Source organism: Acartia tonsa, chromosome 10 (genome assembly GCF_053477335.1).
Source record: "Acartia tonsa isolate MP-2025a chromosome 10, ASM5347733v1, whole genome shotgun sequence".
Lineage (NCBI taxonomy): Eukaryota > Metazoa > Arthropoda > Copepoda > Calanoida > Acartiidae > Acartia > Acartia tonsa.
In genome coordinates this window covers 49,441,983-49,468,857 of record NC_137269.1, presented here as the reverse complement: position 1 = coordinate 49,468,857, position 26,875 = coordinate 49,441,983, and the positions used below count along the sequence as shown (strand labels likewise).

The 26,875-nt window shown below is 33.9% G+C and overlaps 1 protein-coding gene across 1 annotated transcript; it reads right to left on the bottom strand.

Annotated features, from left to right (window-relative positions):
- Positions 1-1,592: 1,592 nt before the first annotated feature.
- Positions 1,593-25,459, bottom strand: LOC145330856 (potassium voltage-gated channel protein Shab-like). The gene is made up of 15 exons (XM_080175519.1): positions 25,404-25,459; positions 24,204-24,262; positions 23,224-23,260; positions 22,235-22,296; positions 21,473-21,524; positions 20,479-20,511; positions 14,772-14,829; positions 11,347-11,421; positions 10,178-10,235; positions 9,874-9,902; positions 9,269-9,333; positions 4,092-4,170; positions 1,986-2,036; positions 1,824-1,874; positions 1,593-1,712 (listed from the first exon to the last, which is right to left on the bottom strand). The coding sequence occupies exons 1-15, from the start codon at positions 25,448-25,450 to the stop codon at positions 1,593-1,595; spliced, it is 876 nt and encodes a 291-aa protein (XP_080031645.1). The 5' UTR covers positions 25,451-25,459.
- Positions 25,460-26,875: the final 1,416 nt, after the last annotated feature.

Below are 26,875 nucleotides of genomic sequence, written 5' to 3'. Positions count from 1 at the left end.
AAAACACGCAGCTGAAACTAAATTTTTTTGATATAAGTACATTTTTATCTTGTACAATTCTTTAAAAAATAATGATTACAACATCCATAAAAACAAAGTGATAGGATAAACGAACATTATTAACATTCGTAGAGTGTCAAAACTGAGTAAGATGTATATAAAATGTATAAAATCTAAACAAAAATGTAAGTAAATTTGTTTTAAAACTGCTCGAATATAGGATACTGTTTAAGGAGAGTATCCTAATTAGTGGTTGAAACATTAAAACACTAAAATTATCAACCATCCAATCAAATTCCTAAAAGTTGTTAAGCCAAAGAATAAGAAAACGTTATTATAAAACTTTGGGTACTAGTGTAATAAACAGCCCAATGTCCCCTTCCTCCCTGGTTTTACTACTACGCTACTGTTCAGTCTAAATTTCAGCATGTTTTTATGAATAACAAAAAATATTACCTAACAATTTTTCCAGTTTTACCAAGTTCATCAAAGTCCTCAAGGCCTTTGAGTAGAATTGACAGGTAGAAAGGTATAATGGCAAACAGGTCAACTAAAATAATACATCGTATTATGGACAGCTTTCCGCGGATATGAAAAAAAAGTACTCCAGAGATGGATGGATAGATAGAAAGGTATAATGGCAAACAGGTCAACTAAAATAATTCATCATATTATAGACAGCTTTCCGCGGATATGAAAATGAAAAGTCCCCAAAACCTTTGAGAAGGATATAGAAGTAGAAAGGTATTATGGCAAACAGGTCTTCTAAAATAATACATCGTATTATAGACAGATTTCTGCGAATATGAAAATAAAAATTCCTCAAGATAGGTCATCTAAAATAATAAGTCACATGCCAATTACTTGTTTTAAAGAATGCCAGCCGCGACTAAGCTTCAAATTAAAAGCCATTTGTATAATTTGAAAATTTTTTAAAAAGAAAGAATCCATGAATCCTTAATAGGGTCAGGTTTATACTTCCAGCTATTTCTTTTATTTTAATCTACAGAAGGTTAACTTTTGTCTATCATCATTAGGGATGTACTTCAATTTGTTGTTCATTTTTCAAGATCCCTGAGTTAAAGTTGTAGTTTATCTTTCATTGACCTCTACCTAGGACACTTACCTAAGTTCATTGGTTCTTTGATAAATTTCCATTTGATTGGACAACAAATGAGTCTATAACAGTAATTATTATCATTTCCGAAATTCTTAGCAGGGAGGGAGGGGACAATGGGCTGTTTATCACACTAGTCCCCAGGGTTTAAGAAGTAATTTTTTTTGTCTGTAGCAAAGGATCTCAATAACCGCTAAACCGATATGGTTTTCTTTTACAGTGAAGCTTCTTTTTGGTCCAATGAATGTTTAAACTATTTTGAGGGAGGGTATCTCCACCCTCCCAATAAAAATGCCCCCCCCCCTCTCTTTAAAAACTGAAAATTAGAAAGGGGGATTGACATTTCCCCCTCCAACATAAAGTCCTCCTAGATGCTAAGGCCGCATCTGCAATTTTTACATAAAATGTAATGGGGGGGGGGGGGGGGGTGAGTGGTCGTTAAAGAAAAAATTGAGAAAATGCAAATTATAAATTTTTATAAATGATAACAATTCCTGACAACATATTCGAGAGTGAAGAATAGAATGATTACTTGATCTATAACCTCGATAACTTGGATAACTATGGGATAATTATATTCTCCCTTCTCATTCTCCTAAAATAAAATGATAACTTGATCTATAACCTCGATAACTTGGATAACTATTGGATAATTATATTCTCCCTTCTCATTCTCCTAAAATAAAATGATAACTTGATCTATAACCTCGATAACTTGGATAACTATTGGATAATTATATTCTCCCTTCTCATTCTCCTAAAATAGAATGATAACTTGATCTATAACCTCGATAACTTGGATAACTATTGGATAATTATATTCTCCCTTCTCATTCTCCTAAAATAGAATGATAACTTGATCTATAACCTCGATAACTTGGATAACTATGGAATAATTATATTCTCCCTTCTCATTCTCCTAAAATAGAATGATAACTTGATCTATAACCTCGATAACTTGGATAACTATGGGATAATTATATTCTCCCTTCTCATTCTCCCAAAAAAACAAGGATGACAACATTCGCAAGTAGCTGTCTATAGTGCCCTTGGAAAATGGAGATAGATATAATTGCTTTTGGCCTACCTATTCTATTGACATCAGAAAATACCCTATAACCCATCTCTTCTCCTCTAGAGGGTTTCTTTCCCCCATCTCTTTTCTTTCACCTTACTATGACGTCAATAGGTAAGCCAAAAGCGGTGACATCTATCCCCATTTTCCAAGGGAACGAAAAACAGCTACCAAGGATGACATTTATAAGTAGCGAAGCACAAAAAAATCATGGATGGGTGGTATACAGACAAGGAGATTTAAAGAGCGTTTGATATAATCATTGATAGATGTTTCTGAGAAAAAAATTACGAAACATTTCTCGGGTATTATTATATTTCTAATAATTATATTTGGTAGCATGCCTGACAGACCGATGGATACAGTAAGTTACGCAGTGGAAGCTTTTTTGGTACAAGAAATCTTTACAAAAAAAGTTATTTCTCCATAGCTTAACGGACTGACTGACGGACGGACAGACAAAGTGAAATAGAGAGTAGCTTCGCTACTAAAAAAAGTTAATTATTTAGCAGCATAGTGAATCTATATTTGAACTTTGTTGGTCAGTTTGTAAGTAAAGCTGCATCCGTGTGTCTTTTTTGTATAATACGTATATGTAGTAGGTCTAAAAACGCTAACTATCCACTTTATGGCAGATAATCAATTTATTGATTGCACAGCCCTTGTCTAGAAGTCCTTACTGAGCATGGTAATGAGTTCCCCCTATTTTATGTCATGGCATATTCCCTGCTCTAACAATTTATGTCGCACACCTAAAATAGGAACCAGAAGGAACCATTTTCAATGTCTTTAGTTATGACGTGATTGATTCGAACCTACAACCTTCCCGATAAGGCGCTGAGTGTTATGTAATTTTGTTCCGTTAGTAAGTAATGCTCTCAAGAAAATGCAATATGATGAAAAGTAAAGCTTATAGAACACGATTTGCAAGCGGTAATTAATTTTGCAGTATAGCTTCGATACAGATTAACCCTTACAGATCGGGCCCCAATTCCCACCTTTATAGATTGGGGGGGGGGGGGGTCATATTGATCCCACCCCCTCTATCTCGGCTCCTGTTACAGTTAAAGACATAAAAATTTTGCAGCTAGGATGACTAAATTTTAGGACGAACTTTTATTTGTCACAACAAAAAATTACTTTTTCTGATCATCGCCGAAAAACGGCAAATAACGGATACCGCCATTTTCGGCGGTTACGGCGGTAAAACGGCGGTTGGCGGCGCCATTTAATATTTTTATCTGTTTATTGTTGCTCAAGGATTTACCAAAAAATGTATAGGTTTCTAGCTGTAATAGAAGCCACGATATTCATGATATATGTTTGTAGTAAAAGCCGGATAAAATCGGTCATAAAGTCGGTCAGGGAGCGGTCAAACGGTCATAACACCACTTTTTTCAGAAGGTCATTGATATCTAAGTATTCACCAAAAAAAATTTTATGTTTCTACCTTATACACAAAAGTCCTAATGTAGAAATTAAGATTTATTTAGAATTTTTTCTAAATTTGGTGCCACCTAACCGACTTTGACCGGACGCCACGACCGACACAGACCAGATATCCTTATAAGATCAACTCTTGCCGACGTATAATTACTAAACTTAAAAAGTCATAAAGTCACAACTCTCTATCTTACCTACAAAAAAATGACATTGAAAAAACTAGAGGGGGGGGGTCAATATGACCCCCCCCCCCCCCCACCGATCTGTAAGGGTTAATCTAACTAAAAATCCTATATAACAGACAACTTTCCACGAATATTAATAAAGAAAACATAAAAGTCCCAGTTTTGTTAGACTGGGAATTCATCCCCTTGGGGTTAATTAAATAGTTTTATTTTTTTATTTTACTATCCGCGGATTAACATTAACATTACTATCTGCGGAAAAATGTTATACCTGAAACTCATCAATTGTACTGAGGACGAAAGTAAATGTTGAAAGTAGAACCATGGTTAATGAAAATATTGCCAGTCCCCTAGAAAAACAAGATAATATCAACATGAAAACTTTGGGGACTTATAAAGTAAATGTTGAAAGTAGAACCATGGTCAATGAAAATATTGCCAGTCCCCTAGATAAAAAACAAGGTTAATATCAACATGAAAACTTTGGGGACTTATAAAGTAAATGTTGAAAGTAGAACCATGGTCAATGAAAATATTGCCAGTCTCCTAGAAAAGAAAACAAGGATAACATTATCCATAAATAATCCGTCATCTTTATGACGTCACAGGGCTTATAATAATCTAAGGCTGTAAATATGAAATAGCTATTCTTTTTGATTTCTTGATTAATCCAATATCCGTTTGATTAGAACCGGTTCTCATCCATACTGGATAATTATGAATTACATCGTAAATAAATATTCGCCAGCTTATGCTACATTAGTGTCAATGCCCCTAAAGGCTTTTAGCGGAATAGTTATAAACCTTCCCAGGACCAATGAGAAGCAACATTGTAAAGGAGAACCATATCGATTCAGCGTTTAGCGAGATTCTTTGGTACACACAAACAGACAAAGATCCTTTTAAGGATAAACATAAACAAAAATCTTTTTCTTCTAAAAATTATTTGACGGATTTTTTTTTGTCTAATTGTCTTTCAAGAGTATATATCCTATCGAAAAATCTTTCATTTGATCAATTATAAAAAAAAAGGGAAAATTACTCAGAGATCTAAAGGGATAAGACAATGGCCGATAAATTAATGTACAACCACAATGATGATAAAAAAATTACCCCTTCTGTAGATTACAATTAGTGGTTGAAACTTACTCAACTTTATGAATCAACCAAACATAATTCAATAAAAGTCCCCAAAGTTGATAAACCAAACGAATAAGAAAACATTTTTATAAATCTTTGGGGACTAGTGTAATAAACAGCCCAATGTCCCCCTCCCTTCCTGTAAATTACTCGCCCTCATTTAACAATAGGAAAACTTACAACTTATTTATTATTTCTATAATAGTTCTTATTAAACAGTAATCGATTTTTTATCAAATTTGAAAACATAATATGAATTACGGATAAGACACTTTAGTTAGAAAATAGCATCGCATATCAAACAAATAAAAAGTAACAGGATGTCTGTCTGTCTTTGTGTACCAAAGGATCTCGCTAACCGCTGAACTGATATGAGTCTTCTTTACAATTTAGCTTTTCATAAGTCCTGTCAAGGTAAGTGTCTCAAAAAGTCAGACATAACCCCACCTCCCCTTTCTCAGAAAGTCAGCCAAAACCCCCCCCCCCTCCGTCCCAAAAAGTCAGCTATAACCCCCCCCCCCCCCAACAAAAAGTCAGCCATACCCCCCCCCCCCTTCCAAAAAGTCAGCCATAACTCCCCCCCCCCCATCCCAAAAAGTCAGCAATAACCCCCCCCCCCCTCCCAAAAAGTCAGCCATAACCACCCCCCCTTCTCCCAAAAAGTCAGCCATAACCCCCCCCCCCTCTCAAAAAGTCAGCCATAACCCTCCCCCCTCCCAAAAAGTCAGCCGTAACCCCCCCCCCCTTATTCCTTTTTGAAGTGTGTGAGGGTCGACTCTCCCCCCCCCCCCTCGCCTTCATACAGGCCTCCAGAGGCGTATCCGCTATTATTATACAAAAAAACAAGAGCAATAGTACCATCATAAAACTTACTTATCGTATGGAAATATTTGTAAGCTGCTATGCTATCAGGGAAATTAAAGCTAGACAAGGATGACAACATCCATAAGTAGCGAAGCTCAAAAATTGATGAATAAACATCTGGGGAAAATGATCTATAGAGTATGTTATAAAAAATTCAATAATAAAAATCACGAAACCTTTTTAAATTCCACCCGTTTATCTTGAACAGGAGTTAAGAAAATCACAAAAACTTTAAAAACTAGGAATCGATCTAGCACCCCAACTAATAAGGGTACTGTAATAAAACTTGATGGAAATATGTAGAGTTTAAACTTATTCAATCCCTGAAATTTCCAGCTGTCTATATTGTATTGGGATCGAAAAAATCAAGAAAACCTAAAAATCTAGGAATCGATCTAGCACCCCAACCAATAAAGGCATCTTAATAAAACTTGATGGAAATTCAAATTTATTTAATCCCTGAAAATTCCAGCCATTCATTTTGAACAGGAATTGAGAAAATTGCAAAAAAGTAAAAATCTAGGAATCGATCTAGCACCCCAATTAATAGACAGATGGACAAAACAATGTATAGATTAGATGCGCACATGTCATAGTAATCTTCACTAAAAATTTCAGCTGTCTATCTCTAATAGGAGCCGAGAAAATCACCTTTTTCCCCATAGCGTTACTGACTGACTGACCGACTGACTGACTGACTGACTGACGGACGGACAGACAAAGTAAATTATAGAGTAGCTTCGCTACTAAAAAGAGAGAGATAGAGAGGGGACAATAGGCTCCAAATTTTATAACAACGTTTTCTTATTGGTTAGCTTTCAAACTTTGGGGACTTTAGTGAATTTTGGTTTATTGGCTAATTTAGTTGAGTGTTCAAACGTTTCAACCACAACTTTTAATCTACATATGACTTACATATAACTTACACATGAGGTTATTTTGTGTATCATTATTGGTGGATGTACATCAATTCATCGGCCATTGTCTTATCCCTTTAGATCCCCGAGAAAACCTTTCATTTAAAACAATCATTCATTTAATGGAACTTAAAAGTTCTATTCTTTCTTGCAAACTATTTGGATTGTTCTGAAAGTCAGAGTGACGTTGAATTATATAAAATGAAAGATTTTTAAGCTAATACAAGAATAATTTTGTGCATTATAAGCGCAGCAACAATATGCTAGAAATATATTGGATAAAATTGAGAGAAACATTTTATGCTCGGGGAAGGAGTTAAATAACTGTATGTCCCCATCCCAAGGACCTTGTGCCAACTCTCAATTGGGTCTTAGAAAATCAAACAAAAGTGTCGTCGGGAATTTTAAAACAGCCAAGTAACAGAAAACAATTTGATAGCAGACGAAAAAGGTCCTTGGAAAAGGGGGGGGGGAGATAGTTATGTGTATATACACCTTTACTAAAGATCTGTTGCTGTAACTCTAATGTTTTTTTTGTAAGTTTTGTCAGTAAATTATTGATTTCAACATGAAAAAATCTTATACCTGCCCCTGGAGGTCTTTCGGGCACTTAAGGTGGTGCGGCATTGAATTCAACCCACTAATTTTTTATTTCAGTTTAAGAAGAAAAGGTGACAAAAAAATATTTAGGAGGATTTTTTGGGGGGGGGGGGTGGGGTGTGGTACCCTATCCATAAAAGCTACAATCCTTCCCATGACCTACACTGTACAAGAGAACCGTATTGGTTCAGCGGTTAGCGAGAAAATCAGTACAGACAGACATACAGAGATCCTGTTACTTCTATATAATGATTAAAAGACGAACGTCAAACATGCATTTAATGTGTATAATTATAAAGTGGCTGTGCTACTAGGAATGTAAAGGGTGGCATGTCAAAATCCACTTGTCAAATAAAATATTGTATGTATAGAGTGGCTGTGCTACTAAGAATAGAGAAAGGGTGGCATGTCAAAATCACACTTGTCAAATAAAACCCGCAAGGATACTGATGGATAAGGCGTTAAATCTTATCCTTTTACAAAAATAGCATAAAAACATCCGAAAACTCAAATCTTTCAGGACCTATGTTATCCTTCTTTTAAATGAAGAGCTCTATCGGTTTCGTAGTTGTTGAAATTTTATGCTTCAGACAAAATAACTTACTTCTTTATATGATAGGAGTAGAGGCTGTGCCCCTATCAATTAGGGGCTTTGTATGAGAATGGGTGGGAAAAGGTTTAAAAAATAGCCTAAACCCTTCCTAAAAATAATCTTAATAAGCTTAATCCTTTCAGTAATTGTTGAAATCTTCAGCTTTGGAGAAATAACATATTACTATATTTTTTTGAGTAAAACAAGCAGTTTTAGGACTAAGCAACCAACCATATCAAAAACTAAAAAATTTTCAAAAATATCCCTTAACCGATAAAAACTGAAAATCACAGAAAATTTTTCGCTTCCGAGGAAATAATAAAATAAAGTTTTTTTGTTTCAAAAAGAAAAATACTTTCTATGAAGTTTTATTCTTTTTGAAAGATTTAGTAAATTTTTTCTGTAAATTAAAGCTTTTCTACATTTAGGGTGTGCAAGTCCTTCCTATCGAATTAAACCACATTAGGATATCTAGTAAGATTCGCAGGGCAATTAGGTACAATTTTACAATGTACATATTATAACTTTGAGCAATAAAAGTATTTGTTAATAATGAAGCCTCTAGAGGGAATTTTTGTGGGAGAAAAGTCGACCACATTGCCCCACTCCCCACATTTTTAATTTGAGTTTTTATGAGAAAAAGAAAAGGGGTAGTCATCTTTTATAGGTAGGGTGAAGAGACCCTCCCCCCAAAATAGTTTTTTTAAAAATTTCCTTGACATATAAGAAGCTTCACTGTAACCATATAGGTTCAGCGGTAAGCGAGATCCTTCGCTACAAGCAAAAAAAAATTACTAATATATTAGGATTGGTGTTCTTTTTTAATTTTTTTTAATTCTTAAACTTATAGAGTAACATTGCTAAGCTTAAAAATTCTTAAATCGCCATCCTAAGTATTTTAAGTGGAGATAGATAAGAAAATGTAATCACCATTTAGAGAACAAATTTTCCCAGAAATCTAAAGGGATAAGACAATGGACGAAAAATTAATGTACATCCCCAATGTTAATACACAAATTATCCCTTCTGTAGATTACAAATTATAGTTGAAAAATTTTGGACACTTAAGGAATCAACCAATTAAAATTCAATAAAAGTCCCCACAGTGGTTATGCAACCCCCCCCCCCCCCGACCGTTAAGGGTTAATATATACACTCCTACCTGGCAAAAGGGTTTGTCCAAGGATATTCAATTGTACTCCAAATCAGGGCTCTGAATCTTCCTGTCTATCTGTCTACCTGCCTAACTGTCTATCTGTCTACCTGTCTACCTGTATATCTGTCTACCTGCCTAACTGTCTATCTGTCTACCTATCTACCTGTTCATCTGTCTACCTGGCAAAAGGATTTGTCCAAGGATATTCAATTGTACTCCAAATCAGGGCTCTGAATCTGCCAAGCTAAAAAAACAAAACAAAAATTAAAATATAGGCCAAACGGCTAATTGAATGTTAAAATTGATTTTAACCCTTACCTTTTCTGCACCCAAATCGATTTGGATTTAAGGCGGGTGTCAAAAATAATTAATAAATTGAGTGTCAAAGTTTTCATACCCATGGAAAACCGCTTCCAATATATATTATTAATCCATCAATTTTTGTGTAATATTTTACGAAATTAGACTTCTCTAATGTACGAAGACTATTTTTAATTTACGGAAAAATAATTTTGGTTCTACGGCCGATATAGATTCCTTGAAACGAATATACGATCTATAGTTTTTGAGCACCAATCCCTTATATTTAAGTGAACTTTAGGGAAGTAAAATACTTTGAGAGAAAAATCTGTTGATAATTCTGACATTTATATTAAAAACATGAAAAAATGATATCTATATCCTACAGAGAAGTTAAATTATGAACTAATTAACGGACGTACGCACGTACGCACGTACACACTTTAATTAAAGAGTAGCTTCGCAACTTGAAAAGAAAACTGACCGCGGAATTACCAAAATCCTCTTCCTCCGCTGAAATAAAAAAAGTAATGGTCAAAAAAATTAAAACCATACCGACATTATCTTAGACTTCCACAAGTTCGGGTATACTTTGAAACCCCTTATTTTACACCCTTAAAATTTAGACTACCCCCCACAAACATTTGAACCCCCTTCATTTTACCCCCATCAAAATAAAATCTTGAACGTCCCTTTACATTTTAATGATTTTTTTTCAATATTCGTGGATAATTCTCTGTAAAACGACACTATACATGTTTTTTTTTTCAGTATAGAATGAACATTACCTAAAAGAAGTTCTTTTTGTCTTGTGGCGTCATCATCTTCTTTCTCGTTTTGAGCTATCTAGAAAAACAAGACAAGATTTTGGGGGGAAGCAGCTTATTGTGCCTGGAAACAGAATACAGTGTTCACTAAAAAATGACGTCATACAATACAAATGACCAATGATAGGCCAGCTTACATTGTAATTACCCAATAGTAAAATATATACTGGCCTATCATTGGTCATTTGTATTGCATGACATCATTTTTTTACTATAAGCTGCTTCAAACAAGACAAGACTTTTGGGCGGTTTCCTCACAGTGCCTAGTCTAGAACACTACCCTCTTCCTCTGGTTTTTAAATAAATTTAAATTAAGTTGGAGGAGGGGGTGGCTTGTTTTGTTTATTACTGTAGATCTGAGCTGGATCTTTAAATCATTTTAATGGTGATTTAGATCGGGGTGCGCCAAATTTCAGCCAATCACAGCGCGGTATTTTAAAATGGTTCACCAATAAAATGATTTAAAGATCCAGCTCAGTTAAGTTCAATGAAATTGGATTTTGGGTTTAAAATAAAGAAGCAAGGACTTCAGTGCTTGACATGCACTTTAATGTAAAGCACTTTATGCAACTTAAAGCAATGAAATTTAAATGAGGCCATGTTATATTTTTTAGTAAACGTTATCAAACGTTTTACTAATGTCTAACTGTAGGTAATTAAACTCTATTAGAACTTTTTGACAAAAATTATATTCTCTCAATTATTTTGTAATTTTTTTTAAAGGTCACCTGGAAATTAATTAAAAGACTAATTTTGATTAGGGCGTTAAAAAGAGATCAAAATACAAAGTTTTTTAGAAAGCTATAATAATACAAAATTATAAATGAGGCTAGATTAAAATTAATTTCCAAAACAAAATCTTATTTGCGTTTGTTCAAATTTATCTGTTATCTATCTATCTATCTATCTATCTATAACCTCTAATTGTTGATAATATTTCAAGGCACAACAAGGTTCCATTACTAGTTCATCTATCTATCTATCTATCTATCTATCTATCTATCTATCTATCTATCTATCTATCTATCTATCTATCTATCTATCTATCTATCTATCTATCTATCTATCCATCTATCTATCTATCTATCTATCTATATATCTATCTATCTATCTATCTATCTATCTATAACCTCTAATTGTTGATAATATTTCAAGGCACAACAAGGTTCCATAACAAGTTCATCTATCATCCAAAATTCTAGATCCTTAAAAATAAAAATAAAAATTTTTAAATATACAAATTGTATCTTCTTCTTAACTATGAATTTTAGTTTTACAAAGAAAAAGTAAAAAACTTTTTTTGAGAGGTTACTTTTGTTAGAAGCGATTTTTCTTGGGTAGTACTCTACCTTTTATGGAATGATTTTTATTTACTTTTTTTCTATTATTTATATTTTAGCATGAATGACAGACCGACGGACAATGTAAACTATATACTGGATGCTCATTGGTATATAGAATCTTTATAAAACAAAATCAGCATTTTATGGACTATGGACGGACAGACTAAATGAATTATAGAGTAGCTTCGCTACTAAAAATTACCAACTGTAATCTGATCATACAGCCATTACACACTGACTATGGACAGACAGACTAAATAAATTATAGAGTAGCTTCACTACTAAAAATTACCAACTGTAATCTAATCATACAGCCATTACACACTGACTATGGACGTACAGACTAAGTTAACTATAGAGTAGCTTCGCTACTAAAAATTACCAACTGTAATCTAATCATACAGCCATTACACACTGACTATGGACGTACAGACTAAGTTAACTATAGAGTAGCTTCGCTACTAAAAATTACCAACTGTAATCTGATCATACAACCATTACACACTGACTGGGGGGGACGTACAGACAAAGTGAATTATAGAGTAGCTTCGCTACTAAAAATTACCAACTGTAATCTGATCATACAACCATTACACACTGACTATGGACGTACAGACTAAGTTAACTATAGAGTAGCTTCGCTACTAAAAATTACCAACTGTAATCTGATCATACAACCATTACACACTGACTATGGACGTACAGACTAAGTTAACTATAGAGTAGCTTCGCTACTAAAAATTACCAACTGTAATCTGATCATACAACCATTACACACTGACTATGGACGTACAGACAAAGTGAATTATAGAGTAGCTTCGCTACTAAAAATTACCAACTGTAATCTGATCATACAGCCATTACACACTGACTGGGGGGGACGTACAGACAAAGTGAATTATAGAGTAGCTTCGCTACTAAAAATTACCAACTGTAATCTGATCATACAACCATTACACACTGACTATGGACGTACAGACTAAGTGAATTATAGAGTAGCTTCGCTACTAAAAATTACCAACTGTAATCTGATCATACAACCATTACACACTGACTATGGACGTACAGACTAAGTGAATTATAGAGTAGCTTCGCTACTAAAAATTACCAACTGTAATCTGATCATACAGCCATTACACACTGACTGGGGGGGACGTACAGACATAGTGAATTATAGAGTAGCTTCGCTACTAAAAATTACCAACTGTAATCTGATCATACAACCATTACACACTGACTATGGACGTACAGACTAAGTGAATTATAGAGTAGCTTCGCTACTAAAAATTACCAACTGTAATCTGATCATACAACCATTACACACTGACTATGGACGTACAGACAAAGTGAATTATAGAGTAGCTTCGCTACTAAAAATTACCAACTGTAATCTGATCATACAGCCATTACACACTGACTGGGGGGGACGTACAGACAAAGTGAATTATAGAGTAGCTTCGCTACTAAAAATTACCAACTGTAATCTGATCATACAACCATTACACACTGACTATGGACGTACAGACTAAGTGAATTATAGAGTAGCTTCGCTACTAAAAATTACCAACTGTAATCTGATCATACAACCATTACACACTGACTATGGACGTACAGACAAAGTGAATTATAGAGTAGCTTCGCTACTAAAAATTACCAACTGTAATCTGATCATACAACCATTACACACTGACTATGGACGTACAGACTAAGTGAATTATAGAGTAGCTTCGCTACTAAAAATTACCAACTGTAATCTGATCATACAACCATTACACACTGACTATGGACGTACAGACAAAGTGAATTATAGAGTAGCTTCGCTACTAAAAATTACCAACTGTAATCTGATCATACAGCCATTACACACTGACTGGGGGGGACGTACAGACATAGTGAATTATAGAGTAGCTTCGCTACTAAAAATTACCAACTGTAATCTGATCATACAACCATTACACACTGACTATGGACGTACAGACTAAGTGAATTATAGAGTAGCTTCGCTACTAAAAATTACCAACTGTAATCTGATCATACAACCATTACACACTGACTATGGACGTACAGACTAAGTGAATTATAGAGTAGCTTCGCTACTAAAAATTACCAACTGTAATCTGATCATACAACCATTACACACTGACTATGGACGTACAGACAAAGTGAATTATAGAGTAGCTTCGCTACTAAAAATTACCAACTGTAATCTGATCATACAGCCATTACACACTGACTGGGGGGGACGTACAGACATAGTGAATTATAGAGTAGCTTCGCTACTAAAAATTACCAACTGTAATCTGATCATACAGCCATTATTACACACTGACTATGGACGTACAGACTAAGTGAATTATAGAGTAGCTTCGCTACTAAAAATTACCAACTGTAATCTGATCATACAGCCATTACACACTGACTGGGGGGGACGTACAGACATAGTGAATTATAGAGTAGCTTCGCTACTAAAAATTACCAACTGTAATCTGATCATACAGCCATTATTACACACTGACTATGGACGTACAGACTAAGTGAATTATAGAGTAGCTTCGCTACTAAAAATTACCAACTGTAATCTGATCATACAGCCATTACACACTGACTGGGGGGGACGTACAGACATAGTGAATTATAGAGTAGCTTCGCTACTAAAAATTACCAACTGTAATCTGATCATACAGCCATTACACACTGACTGGGGGGGACGTACAGACTAAGTGAATTATAGATAAGCTTCGCAACTAAAAATTACCAACTGTAATCTGATCATACAGCCATTACACACTGCCTGGGGGACGTACAGACATAGTGAATTATAGATAAGCTTCGCAACTAAAAATTACCAACTGTAATCTGATCATACAGCCATTACACACTGACTGGGGGACGTACAGACATAGTGAATTATAGATAAGCTTCGCTACTAAAAATTACCAACTGTAATCTGATCATACAGCAATTACACACTGACTGGGGGACGTACAGACATAGTGAATTATAGAGTAGCTTCGCTACTAAAAATTACCAACTGTAATCTGATCATACAGCAATTACACACTGACTGGGGGGGACGTACAGACAAAGTGAATAAGAGTAGCTTCGCTACTAAAAATTACCAACTGTAATCTCATCATACAGCCATTACACACTGACTGGGGGGGACGTACAGACTAAGTGAATTATAGAGTAGCTTCGCTACTAAAAATTACCAACTGTAATCTGATCATACAGCCGTTGTTTGTTATGTGAAAATGTCCTGTTCTGTACCTAAACAACAATAACAAAATTGAACTGAGCTGGATCTTTAAATTTGTAGCCGTTGCCGTTGCCGCTGCCAGAGGTACAGCCACTAACCTAATAGCGATCTTTAAATCAAATGGGCTACGCGTGGCCACGGCTATATGCGAACTTTAAATCACAACCACTTTTTGAATTTTCAGTTCAAAATTTATAAACAAATAAAGCTTTTAAAGTCTGAGTGAAATTTGGTGTGAAATTAAAGTAAAAGAATGGAGAGGGCATGAACTATATGTAACTCTGCCCACGTTATCTACCTATGTGTTACATTTAATTCTATATTTTTAATGGGCTGTTTTTTACAATAGTCCCCAAAGTTTAAACGGTACACTGCTGCAAATCATATCTTTCTTGTCATGGATCTAAAGGGATAAGACAATGGCTGATGTAAATCCCCAATGTTGACACACAAAATTACCCCTTCTGTAGATTTTAACAGTGGTTGAAACGTTCGGACACTTAACTTAATGAACCAACCAATCAAAACTAAGTCCCCAAAGTTGTGTAGCCAATTAATAAGAATACGTTATTATGAAACTTTGGGGACAAGTGTAATAAACAGCCCAATGTCCCCTCCCTCCTTGCTTTTTTGTTCTATATATTTGATTTTAAACTTGGTAAAACTCAATTTTCGCTTTGTATGGATGTATATTATATATACTTAAATTAGATTTTCCATAACATATCTTCAACAGGAAGGAGGGGGACAATGGGCTATTTATTTCACTAGTCCCCAATGTTTTTAATAGAGTTTTCTTATTCGTTGGTCTACGAACTTTGGGGACTTTGAATTAAATTAAGTGTCCAAAACATTTAAACCAATAATTGTAATCTACAAAAGAGGTAATTTTGTGCAATATCATTGGGGACTTACATCAATTTATCGGCCATTGTCTTATCCCTTAAGATTACTGCATCTTGAAAGTTTTTTGGTGGGGAAAAGTTTGTCCATTGATCAATCATGTCTGTCTGTCTGTATGTCTGTCTGTCTGTCCGTCTGTTTTAAAATTGTATGATTTGGGGGAAAACGGATAAAAAAAACAGGGATCCAAAGGGATAAGACAATGGCCGATAAGTTGATGTTCATCCACAATGTTAATACACAGAATTACCCCTTCTGTAGATTAAAGTTAGTGGTTGAAATGTTTGAACACTTTGCTTAATGAAGTAACCAACCAAAATTCACTAAATTTGTTAAGCCAACGGATAATAAAATGTTATTATAAAATTTTGGAGACTATTGTAATAAACCAAGGATCCAAAGGGACAAGACAATGTTTTTTTGGGGACAAGGGCTCGGCAGCCGCAGCCTCATATACAGCCGCCAAGATTTACAGAGATCTTTCAATTAAGCCGCACGTTACTAGGCCACCCGAAATTTAAACAGCCAACTATAAACCACCCGGCTTTTAATCCACCAAATAGACCTAACAGTTAGCCGCGCGGCAATCTAAAAAATCAATTCCTTACCCTCAGCCATGCAGCTGCTAAGTCCTGATTCTTACAGTGTTCAGTAGCCGCTATTTTAAATAAGGCTTACCGCGTAAAATAGCGGCTGAAATAAAGCTTAATAAAGAGTTGTTATTTTACAGAGTGTAGCGTCTCTATAGCTAATGTTTGTTCGTCCGTATTAGAAGCAACATGCTTGTCTTCAAATAGCCACTGAAAGATCATTCATTAAATTTTATTAAACTATTTTGCCTTTTTTTACAAAAGGAAGATACGCTTGTTATAGCTGCGCTTATAATTGCCATTGTATTATCCCCAAAATAGTATGTTCACGCAGGGACGTCCTACCTTTTTATTTCAGGGAGTAAGGGAGGGGACAATGGGCAATTAATTCAATTTAAGAGTTTTTGAAGAAAGGCCATGAAAACCAGAATAATCCCGAAAATATGGTGGAAATTGTAAAGTGATTGTTGATTAAATCTAGAAAACCATAAACTAAGAAAAAAGTTCCAAGAAAAAAAGCAATCATTTGAAAATAAGATTACCAACCAGTATTACAGACTGACATAACCATTCTGTAATTAATTACTAGAAATATCTCCCTGGATCTCTTCAGATGACAGGGAAAGAGAAAAGAGATTTGGGGGCAAGTGATGTGAACACGGAAAAAAGGGGCAGGCAGGCGTGTAGCTGGATGGGCAAGTATATGACCCCCACGCCTTCCTGCCCCTTTTTTATCCTGTTTATTTCCCTCTCCTCCCTTCTCCATTTCCCTTTCTCGTCTACTTTTAAAAAGGAGGTGGGGATGAAGGGATTGAAATATAGTATTGGAGGGGGGCCGTGTATTTATATTTGAACTACTCTCTGTCTGCAAAACTATATATATTCAAAACTAACATAGCGTGTAACGGCATTTCTTGCGCAAGTCCCCAAACTCAGTCAGAAACTGCTAAATTCTTGCACATTCCCTTTAAGCCAGTCCCCAAAGTCTGAGACTCCTAAAGATTGAATATTCGATCCATTGTCCCCTCCCTTACTCCCTGTTTTTATTTAGAGAGGGGTAAAATGAGGGGTTTCAAAGATTTTAGGGTGGTAATCTAATGTATTTTTTAAGTTTTAAGGGGGGTGAAATAAGGGGTTTTCCAAATATGAAGGGGGTAAACACCCCGTTACCCCAACCCTTCTACGTATGTGACTAAGGAGTTACTGCCAGAGGGGACAATGGGCAAACGGTTCAACTACTAATTTTATTCTACGGAAAAGGTAATTTTGTGTATAATCATTGGGGATGTACATCAATTTATCTGCCATTGTCTTATCCCTTTAGATGTTTGATAGTTGCACTTTTCAAAAAGAGATAATAATATTTTATACATTCGGTAAAGAAAGTTTTTTAACCTTTATGAATTTATTATGTGATTCCAATGGATATAGGATATACGTGGATATAGTACCAACAGGGCAAAAATGGATCTCTTTATTGGTCCGTTTATTTATCCAGTAGGAGGGGAGGGGGCAAAGGGGGTGGATGGAGGGTATCGTTATTTTAGCCAGCTGCAAGCATCAGAGTATTGTTATGAGGTCAATGTATTATAATACATCAAATTTTAGATATAACATTTTTTTTTACTTCTGAAAAATCTTAATTAGATAAGTATATTGTTTAAGTTTTATTTATGTCTATCTTAACTTAGTTGTATTTATTTCTATATAACTAGTGGCTACGCCCCCTTGAGGCCTCTATGGGCACTTGAGGAGGGAGGAATTTTCATTTTATATTTGAAAAGAAAAAATTTTCAATTTAAGTTTTAGAAAGAAGAAAAAAAATTTTATTTGGGGGAGGGATATTTTTTTTTCAAGGGGCAATTTCTTTTGGCGGTAACCTCCACAAAAATAGATTTAAGCCTTTCAGAACCTATAAGAAGCTATCCTGTAAAGGAGAACCATTTTCGTATTCCTTTAAATACCAGGCTAAGATATTTTAAAAAGCTCGATTTATAGTTTTAATGTAAACTTTCAGCAAGCCAATAGTTGTAATATGGAGATGTCAACTCAACATCCCCCACTCAATTGAAATTTGGAAGGCCTTTCTTTCCAATTTTTTCACCCCCTCAAGAATAACACTCTGTGCACGCCACCGCATCCAAGTATAGTTATCTAATGGGGACATTATCAGGGAGGGAACATTATTACAATAGTCCCCAAAGTCTTATAATAACGTTTTTTTATTCGTTAGCTTAACTTTGATGACTTATATTGAATTTGATTTGTTAGTTTATTAGATGAGTGTCTAATTATACATGGGGATGTACAATTTACATCAACTTATCGGCGGCCATTGTCTTATCCCTTTAGATTCCTGTGACATTATACTTAGACTAAACTAAAAGTTGCATGTTCTTTTCCTCAATATCCATCTTTGCTTGACAAAAATTCTGGATCTAGTGCAGAGATGGATTCTTAAAAAACTTTTTGACTCACTGCCTCACTAGAATTAGTGAGGCTCGCTAAAGAATTTTGTAAAAAAAAATCCTCCAAATCGCCTTACAAATCTAAAAAAATTAATAAAATCTTATGTTAATAACCCTTTTATGATTTTATTTAATTTTTGTATACCTTTTATGCGATTTTCGAGGATTTTTCACAAAAATATTTAGGGAGCCTCATTAATTGTAGTCAGGTAGTGAGCTAAAAAGATTAAAGAATCCACCTCAGATTACGGTAAAATGTGCCTGGTAACGATTATCCTTGAAAATTCTAAGAACTTTAAAGGCTGCTAGCTGCCAAACGGGTGAACGTACATCTCATGCTCCAAAACCGTTTAAAGCGGCATAAGAAGACCTAAAAATAATCTGGAATAGCTAAGATCCGATGAAAGCTTCACAATCTATACGTTCCAACGTTTGGCCGTTAGCAGCCTTTATATTTTGGAGATAATCGGTTACCAGGACCATTTCATCGTGAACTGCTCTAGGTCCAAATTTTTTTATTCAACATAATGATTATATATTTTTTCGTTTTTTTACTTAACATCAAAACTTGTTGGCAAATTCTACAATCGCTAGTGTAGCATACCCCATAATTATCATTATATAAAAGTATTAGATTGTTTCTTTGTCTGCCAGTATCTGTGTAGCGAAGGATCTACTAAATACGATGCTATACATGATTTTCAGTATGGCTAAGAACTAGTTCTAATCTATTGGATAATTATCGGTTTCGAAGCTATACTGGAAATGATAGTACAACATTTTTTAGGATTAATAAAAAAAGTTTCCTGTCCTTTTAGATTTAATGTAATTTCTAATTGGTTTACTTTTTTACATGCACTTTTGTTTAGTTTATTCTTTCAAAAAGCTTGGTCTTAACATGGTATTTAAAGGAATATCATAGTAAATTTGGGTGGTCACGTATGTCAACTTGCAAATAAGAGAATTTTACCAAATTATCTAATTTTTTCTCAACATAAAAATGCTTTTTATTTTGACATGTTCTTTAAAATGTTTAATACACATGAAAAAGAAATTGTAAGTAGCGTAGTTAACAGGGATCTAAAGGGATAAGACAATGGCCGATAAATTGATATATACATCCGAAATGATGATACACATAATTACCCCTTTTGTAGATTATAATCAATGATTAATTGTAACGTTTGAATATTCAACTTGATGAACCAACAAATCCAAAGTTTTTAAGCCAACAAATGAGAAAACGTTATTATAAAACTTTGGGGACTAGTGTAATAAACAGCCCATTATCCCGTCTCTCTCTGAATTTGGGGACTATTGTAATAAACAGCCCATTGTCCTCTCTCTTTCATATAAAACACGACTTTTTTGTTATTATACATTCATTTTTTAATGGAATAAAGCTTTATTTTTAATTTTTAATCAAACTTTTTAAAATCCTTATTTGGGTGAATGTTTTTACAAATTTATGTATAAATGTAACAAGAACAGCCATGCATTGATACGAGCTTAACAAACAGACAGACGGACAAATTGAGTTGTAGCTGAACCGTCTATACACAGAATAATAGTATCTTATCTTTAAAACAAATAAATATTTTTCTACAATAACTTGATGCAGTACTGATAGACCGACGAACAAAAGTTAAGTTGGACAGTTGAAATTATAGAGTTGACTCGCTACAATAAAGATACTTACATATTTAAGATTTCCGCAAAATTGTGGGGATTCCTGTAATTAAAAAAAATGGTATAAACTTCTATTACAAAAGATATATACTACATAACACATAAACAGAAATTAACAAAAATCAATTATTAACGCATTTAATATTTTAAACTGCAAGGAAAATTCCAAATATACAACTAAATAAATACAGGCTGCTTAATATGAACATACTTTTGCCAAAGAATCGAATATTCCAAAAATCATACAATAAAATGTAATCTAAAAGCTAAAAAAATCATCATCATGTTTCAAATTGACATACTGACTTTTTCTGGTAACGATTACATAGAGGCTACGCTTTTTTGCCCTTGTTATATATAATTATTATACATATAAAATTTGCATTTTTCTGGCTGAAATTTTATTTTCTCAAATCAGCAAGATTTTAAAATTATGTAATATTTCTTTTTATGAAAGTATACATAAAGAGAATAGTTATTTTTCGCATCGTATTATAAACAGCTTTTCGTGGATATAAAATTATAAAATTAAAACCAGTTTTTTAGCCCCAAGATTCTGAAGGCACGGGGTAAAAAACTAGTTTTAATTTTATAATTGTACATTTTTATATTCGTGGAAAACTGGATATATTACGATGCTAGACATAGTTTTTTCATATTGATGAGAACCGGTTCTTATCCACCGGATATTAATCGGTTTCGAATGGCTTATGAGAAAAATTATTTCCAGTTTGGCTTCCAAACCGATTAATATCTGCTGGATAAGAGCCGGTTCTCAGCCATACTGAAAAATTATGTTTTAGCATCATATTACAGACAATTTTCCACGAATGTTAAGATAAAAATCATAAAATTAGTTCATAAGAAAAACTGTTTTTTTAGCGCCCGGGCCATCTGCCCCTCGGAGCTTTCAAATCAAGTTTTAATCTAATAATTTTTCATTTTAATATCCACAGAAAGCTGTCTATAATACGATGCGATAAAAATGTATTTATTTGTAATACCTGTCAAAATAATAAATTGGTGGTTTTCCAGGAGTATATTCGTGGCAATAATCTACAAAAAAAATATGATCCTTGTAAGGGTTTATATTTTTTCCAAGGCTCGGCACCCGCGCGTCAGTATCGACTAAGCCTTAAATTTAAACCCGTTTGGATGCTTTGAAAATACTAGGGATAGTCATATTTGGGTCAGGTTTAGACTTCCAGCTAATTTTGTAGCTGGACAAATTGTCTCAAAAAGAAGCCATGTGACGTCATAAAAATAAGGGAGATGAGGAGAAAAATGGGGGGGAAATCCTAAAAAAGAGATGGATAATCCCTCATTTTTATGACGTTGCAAGGCTGATTTTTTTGAGACACTTTGTCCAGCTACCTAATTTTTAAAACTGTAAATGGTTGATTTTCCTAAGGCTTACATGCGGCTGACGAGCCCTAGTTTTTTTCCCATCTTTACATTAATCACCAAAACCCAATGCAAATTTTACAACCTTTTTAATGGATGGGGGGGGGGGTATAAGAAATAAAACCACCTTCCACCTTCTTTCGTTACAATTACAATTAAACTCAACTTAATAAAGCAACCAATCAAAATTAATTTTAAAAGTCCCCAAAGTTGTAAAGCCAACGAATATGAAAATGTTATTATAAAACTTCGGGAACTGGTGTAATCACATCCCATTGTCCCCTCTCTCTCTGTGTGTGATTTATTAACCAACCAATCCAAAGGACTATAATAGTAGCTTGCCATTTATCTTGTTTATTTACCGAAAACATCAGTTAGATTTTTCGCTGCCATCATTTTGCCCAATCTTGTTGTCGGATATTTTCTAAAATTAAACATATTCTAAACAGCTCTTTTTAGTGCCAATAAAAAAATGACGTCATACAATACAAATGTCCATTGATAGGCCAATACACAGAATAAATTACCAATGATAGGCCAATACACAGACTTAATTACCAATGATAGGCCAATACACAGACTAAATTACCAATGATAGGCCAAAACGCAGACTAAATTACTAATGTCAGGCTAGTATACATTTTAATTGACTAATGGAAGTTATTTTTTTGTAGGCATTTTGTAAAAAAGTTACATATTCTATAGATTTTATCTTTTTTATTTCAAGTTATATTATCAGGGCTCGGCAGCCGCGCCTCAGCCGCGCATAAGCCTCAAATTGTAATTAAATTTGAGAAGAATTATATCGTTTTTTTAGATTCTTAGCTATAGACCAAAAAAGCTTAGATATAAGATAATCACAAATACATTATGTATTCAATTTAGATATCTTATGTATCGCCTCAATAAATGCAATAGTACATGTACATATAATTCATACAAATGCTAGGACAATTATGTCTATTAGTAGCGCAGCATTGAAAGTTGACAATAGCTGGTAAATTGTTCTGAATTGCTGAAAAGTGTCATGTGTGACGTCATAAAAATACGTCTAAAAAGGAGGGATGAGAGGAGAAATGGAAAAGGAAACCCCTAAATGATAGATAAATTTATACTTATTTTTATGACGTCACACATGACACTTTCCAGCTATTTACTTGTTCTTTTAGAAAACAGGAAGTTTGTAAAATTAAGAAAATATCTGAAAAAGTTCAAAACCTTTGTAAGCAAAAGTAATTCTCTACGTTGTATAGGACATTCAGATTACAGACGGACATACATTTCATTGTTATAGAGTAGCTTCGCTACAAAAAAAAACTAAAATACAGTTAATTGTAAGATAATATTTTACCTCAATGTTTTTCTTGAAATGGTAAACTGATCCCCACCTGCAAATATCAATATTAGAAAGTATTAAGACAAATATAAGATTGTGTGTTTATAATTTAAAGTTCTAGCGTCTACGCTCCTAGAGGACTCTAGTGGCACTTTAAATTTTTGGTTTTTTTATTCAAATATGTAATTATTTGATGCGTTTAAGTTTATAAGAAAATTTTTTTATTCGATTTTTTTGTGATTTCTCTTGGGAGGGTGGTGCTACCCTCCCCAAAAATAGTTTAAAACTTCCCGGGAACTACGAGAAGCTACCCTGTTAAGGAGAACTCTATCGGTTTAGCGGTTAGCGAGATCCTTTGGTACAAACATACAAACACACAGACAAACATCCTATTACTTTATTATGTGGTAATGTAAAAGTTACCTAAATTAAATTTAGTTTTTAGCTATTTTTTTAGTTTTTTCCTTACATACATCTAGAATAACTGTCTTATTTTCTCTATTTCTTGGGTACTTTTTGGGTAATTTTGGGCACTTTTTGAGTACTTTGGGTACTTTTTTTGGGCACTTTTCTTTTTTGGGTTCTTTTTGGATACTTTTTTGGATACTTTTTTGGTACTTTTTTAGTACTTTTGACTACTTTTTCGGGTACTTTTCTTACCTACATCTAGAAAAACTATCTTGTTTTCTTAGGTACTTTTGGATACATTTTTGGGTACTTTTTGGTACTTTTATGTACTTTTTTGGGTAATTTTCTGACACAACCCAATCTGTCCCGATTTTGTATCACTTTTGAAAAGTGCGATTCCTGTGACGTCATATAAAAAGGGAAGGGGGGAAGGAAATCTCTTCCCTTTTTTCCCATCTCTTTTGAAGAGATTTTCTTCCCCCCCCCCCTCCATTTTTCTTTCCCGAAACGTATATGACGTAACTGGAATCGCACTTTTTAAAGTGATACAAAATCGGGACAGATTGGGTTGTGTCTAATTTTCTTACCTACATCTAGAATGACTGTCTTGTTTTCTCTATTTCTTGCAAATAAGGTTTCATTTACACTAAATAAATAAAAAATAAGAAAAAATGTATATATTGAATAAAATCTTTTCCAGTATGGCTTCGAAACCGATTGATATTCGCTGGAATAGGACTGGTTCCTAGCCATACTGAAAAATCATGAACTGCATCGTATTACAGACAATTTTCCACGAATATTATGAAAATTCTGTTTTTTTCAACGATTTAACCGGTTAAAACAGGAATTTTTTTTAATAAAAATTTTAAGATTAGGTTTTGTTAGCCCGGGCCTTCGGTCCCTCGGGGCTTGCAAAACTGGTTTTAGTCTAATAATAATGCATTTTTATATCCGCGGAAAGCCGTCTGTAATACAATGCGATAAATAAATATTTTTTACCTTTTTTAATTAAAACATATAAAATTCAAAAAGTTGATTTAAAAAGAACTAAGATGACTTTATGAATTTCAATGTTTTTCTCTCTCTAAATTTTAGTTGTAGGAAAATTACATATTTGTATGTTAGTTTGAACTTATCAAAATATTTAACATAAAACTATTTTAGTAGAAATAAAAGTCAACCAATACCTATTTATTTTTATAGGTCAACCCACCGAATACGACTTCAAATTGATGCCTTATTTAAAAATATAATTTTTTGGTATTTTGTGTGAAGGGAGGAGGGCTTGAATTCGACCAATCACAGGTTTTAATATAATTTTAAAGGTAAAAGTGAAAATAAATTTTGGAAGGGGGGAGAAGTCGAACACCCCCCATTTTTAATTCTAGATTTAAAAAGAAAAATCAAAGATTTTTTGGGGTAATTTTTTTCTAAAGTGGTGTTGCCTTTCCCCGAAATAATTATAAATTTCCCAATTTATGAAAAGCTAAATAGTAAAGAAAAACCATATCGGTTCAGCGGTTAGCGAGATCCTTCGGTACAGACAGATAGACACACATTATAAGGATTTAGGTTGTATGTTAGTCAGTAATACACGTATTGTTTGGCAAAGTTAAAAAAAGGGGGAAAAATAACTAAAAATGTGCATTATTATAAAAATAGGTGTGTTATCGGGGTTTCCTTTCCCACTTCTCCTCGCATCCCTCCTTTATAGACGTATTTTATGACGTCATCCGTGACACTTTCCAGCGCTTCAAAAAATAATTTTTTAAAAATGTTTTAACCTGGATAAATCTGTTATACTTCCACAAGACAAACTTCTTATTAACATTGTTTTTTTTAGTCTGAAACATGCATGGTTTAGGTTCATCCTTGTTTTATATTTTACTAGCGGCTACGTTCCTAGAGGCATCTAGGGGCTCCTAAGAAGGGGAAGTCAACTCTTAATTTTTAGTTTGTACAGGTAATTTTTTAAGGGACGATTTCTTATGGGTAGATTGGGGTTCCCTCTTCAAAAATAATTATAAACCTTCCCCAGGACTTCTAATTGAGAACATATCGGTTCAGGAATTACAGAGATCCTTTGGTACAGACAGACACAGAGATCCTATTAATTTTTTATAAGGATTTTGAACTCAAGCTATTATTCTTCTTACCAAAGAGCACCCCCCCCCCCTTTTTTTATGACCACTGAAAATCTGCTTGATGAGTCAATTTGTCCGTTTTTCTATCTATGAATTTTTTTAGAGATTCGCTGCATATAAACGTTGTCATCCTTTTTAATTCTTCTGAATGGAAATTAGTTTCTCTGTTTCCTTTTAACTCAGTCAAATATATAAAAACAAGGATGACAACATCCATAAAAGCGAAGCTCTGAAATGGAAGGACAAACGAACATTAACACTTGTATAGTGTCAGAACTGAATAATCAGAATATAAATGAATAAGAGTCAAAGAAAAATTGTGAGTAAATTTGTTGATAAACTTTTTGATACAGGATAATGTCTATGGACATACTTAATTTTTTAGGACTTGATTATAGAGTTGCTTTACTTATAATATTGTACTTTGTTGTCCCATGAATCAGTATACCAAAAATCAAAACATTCGGATAATTAGATCACATAAAAATTTTTTGTTAAAAAAGTAAAAAATCAACATGTTTAAAATGGACGTACGGACATTCTGGTAATGATTATAGAGTTGCTACGCTTTCTAAATCATACCTAACTACTACAGGAATCACCATGCAAAGTTTGAAATCGATAGGACAATTCTAACATGCCTAAATTAACGAAAAAAGCTATCTGTCTCAGACGTACGGTCCGACCCTAATTATAGAAAAGCTTCGCTTTAAAAAAACAAATATGACAATATTTATATTAGTGAAGGTCAGAAACGGAATGACAAACGAACATTAACACTTTAGAGTGTCGGAACTGAATAGGCTGAATATAAATGTAAAAGTATTTTTCGAGTTGATTTTAATATTGTACCTTGTTGTTATAGGAATCAGTGTTCCAAAATTCAGGTAAAGAGGAAATTATATGTCACATATAAATATTTTGTCCAAAAAGGTTGAAAATCAACAAATTTTTTAATGGACTACAGACTTTATGGTAACTATCTAAGAGTTGGTACGTTTTTTAAATCGTACCAAACTACACCACAGGAATTATCATGTAAAGTTTAAATTCGATAGTACAATTCTAACAATTAACGAAAAGAGGCAACCGTTACGGACGGGTCGACCATA

Bases quoted from the DNA above. Each gene is read 5' to 3' on its own strand.
- LOC145330856 (XM_080175519.1), bottom strand. From the start codon at position 25,450: ATGTTAATAAGAAGTTTGTCTTGTGGAAGTATAACAGATTTATCCAG. The intron at 20,512-21,472 runs GTATTACAAATA...TTTTAATTACAG, and splicing joins CCAATTTATTATTTTGACAG to GAATCCCCACAATTTTGCGG. The intron at 9,334-9,873 runs GTCAGTTTTCTT...TTGTTTTTTTAG, and splicing joins AGGATTTTGGTAATTCCGCG to CTTGGCAGATTCAGAGCCCT.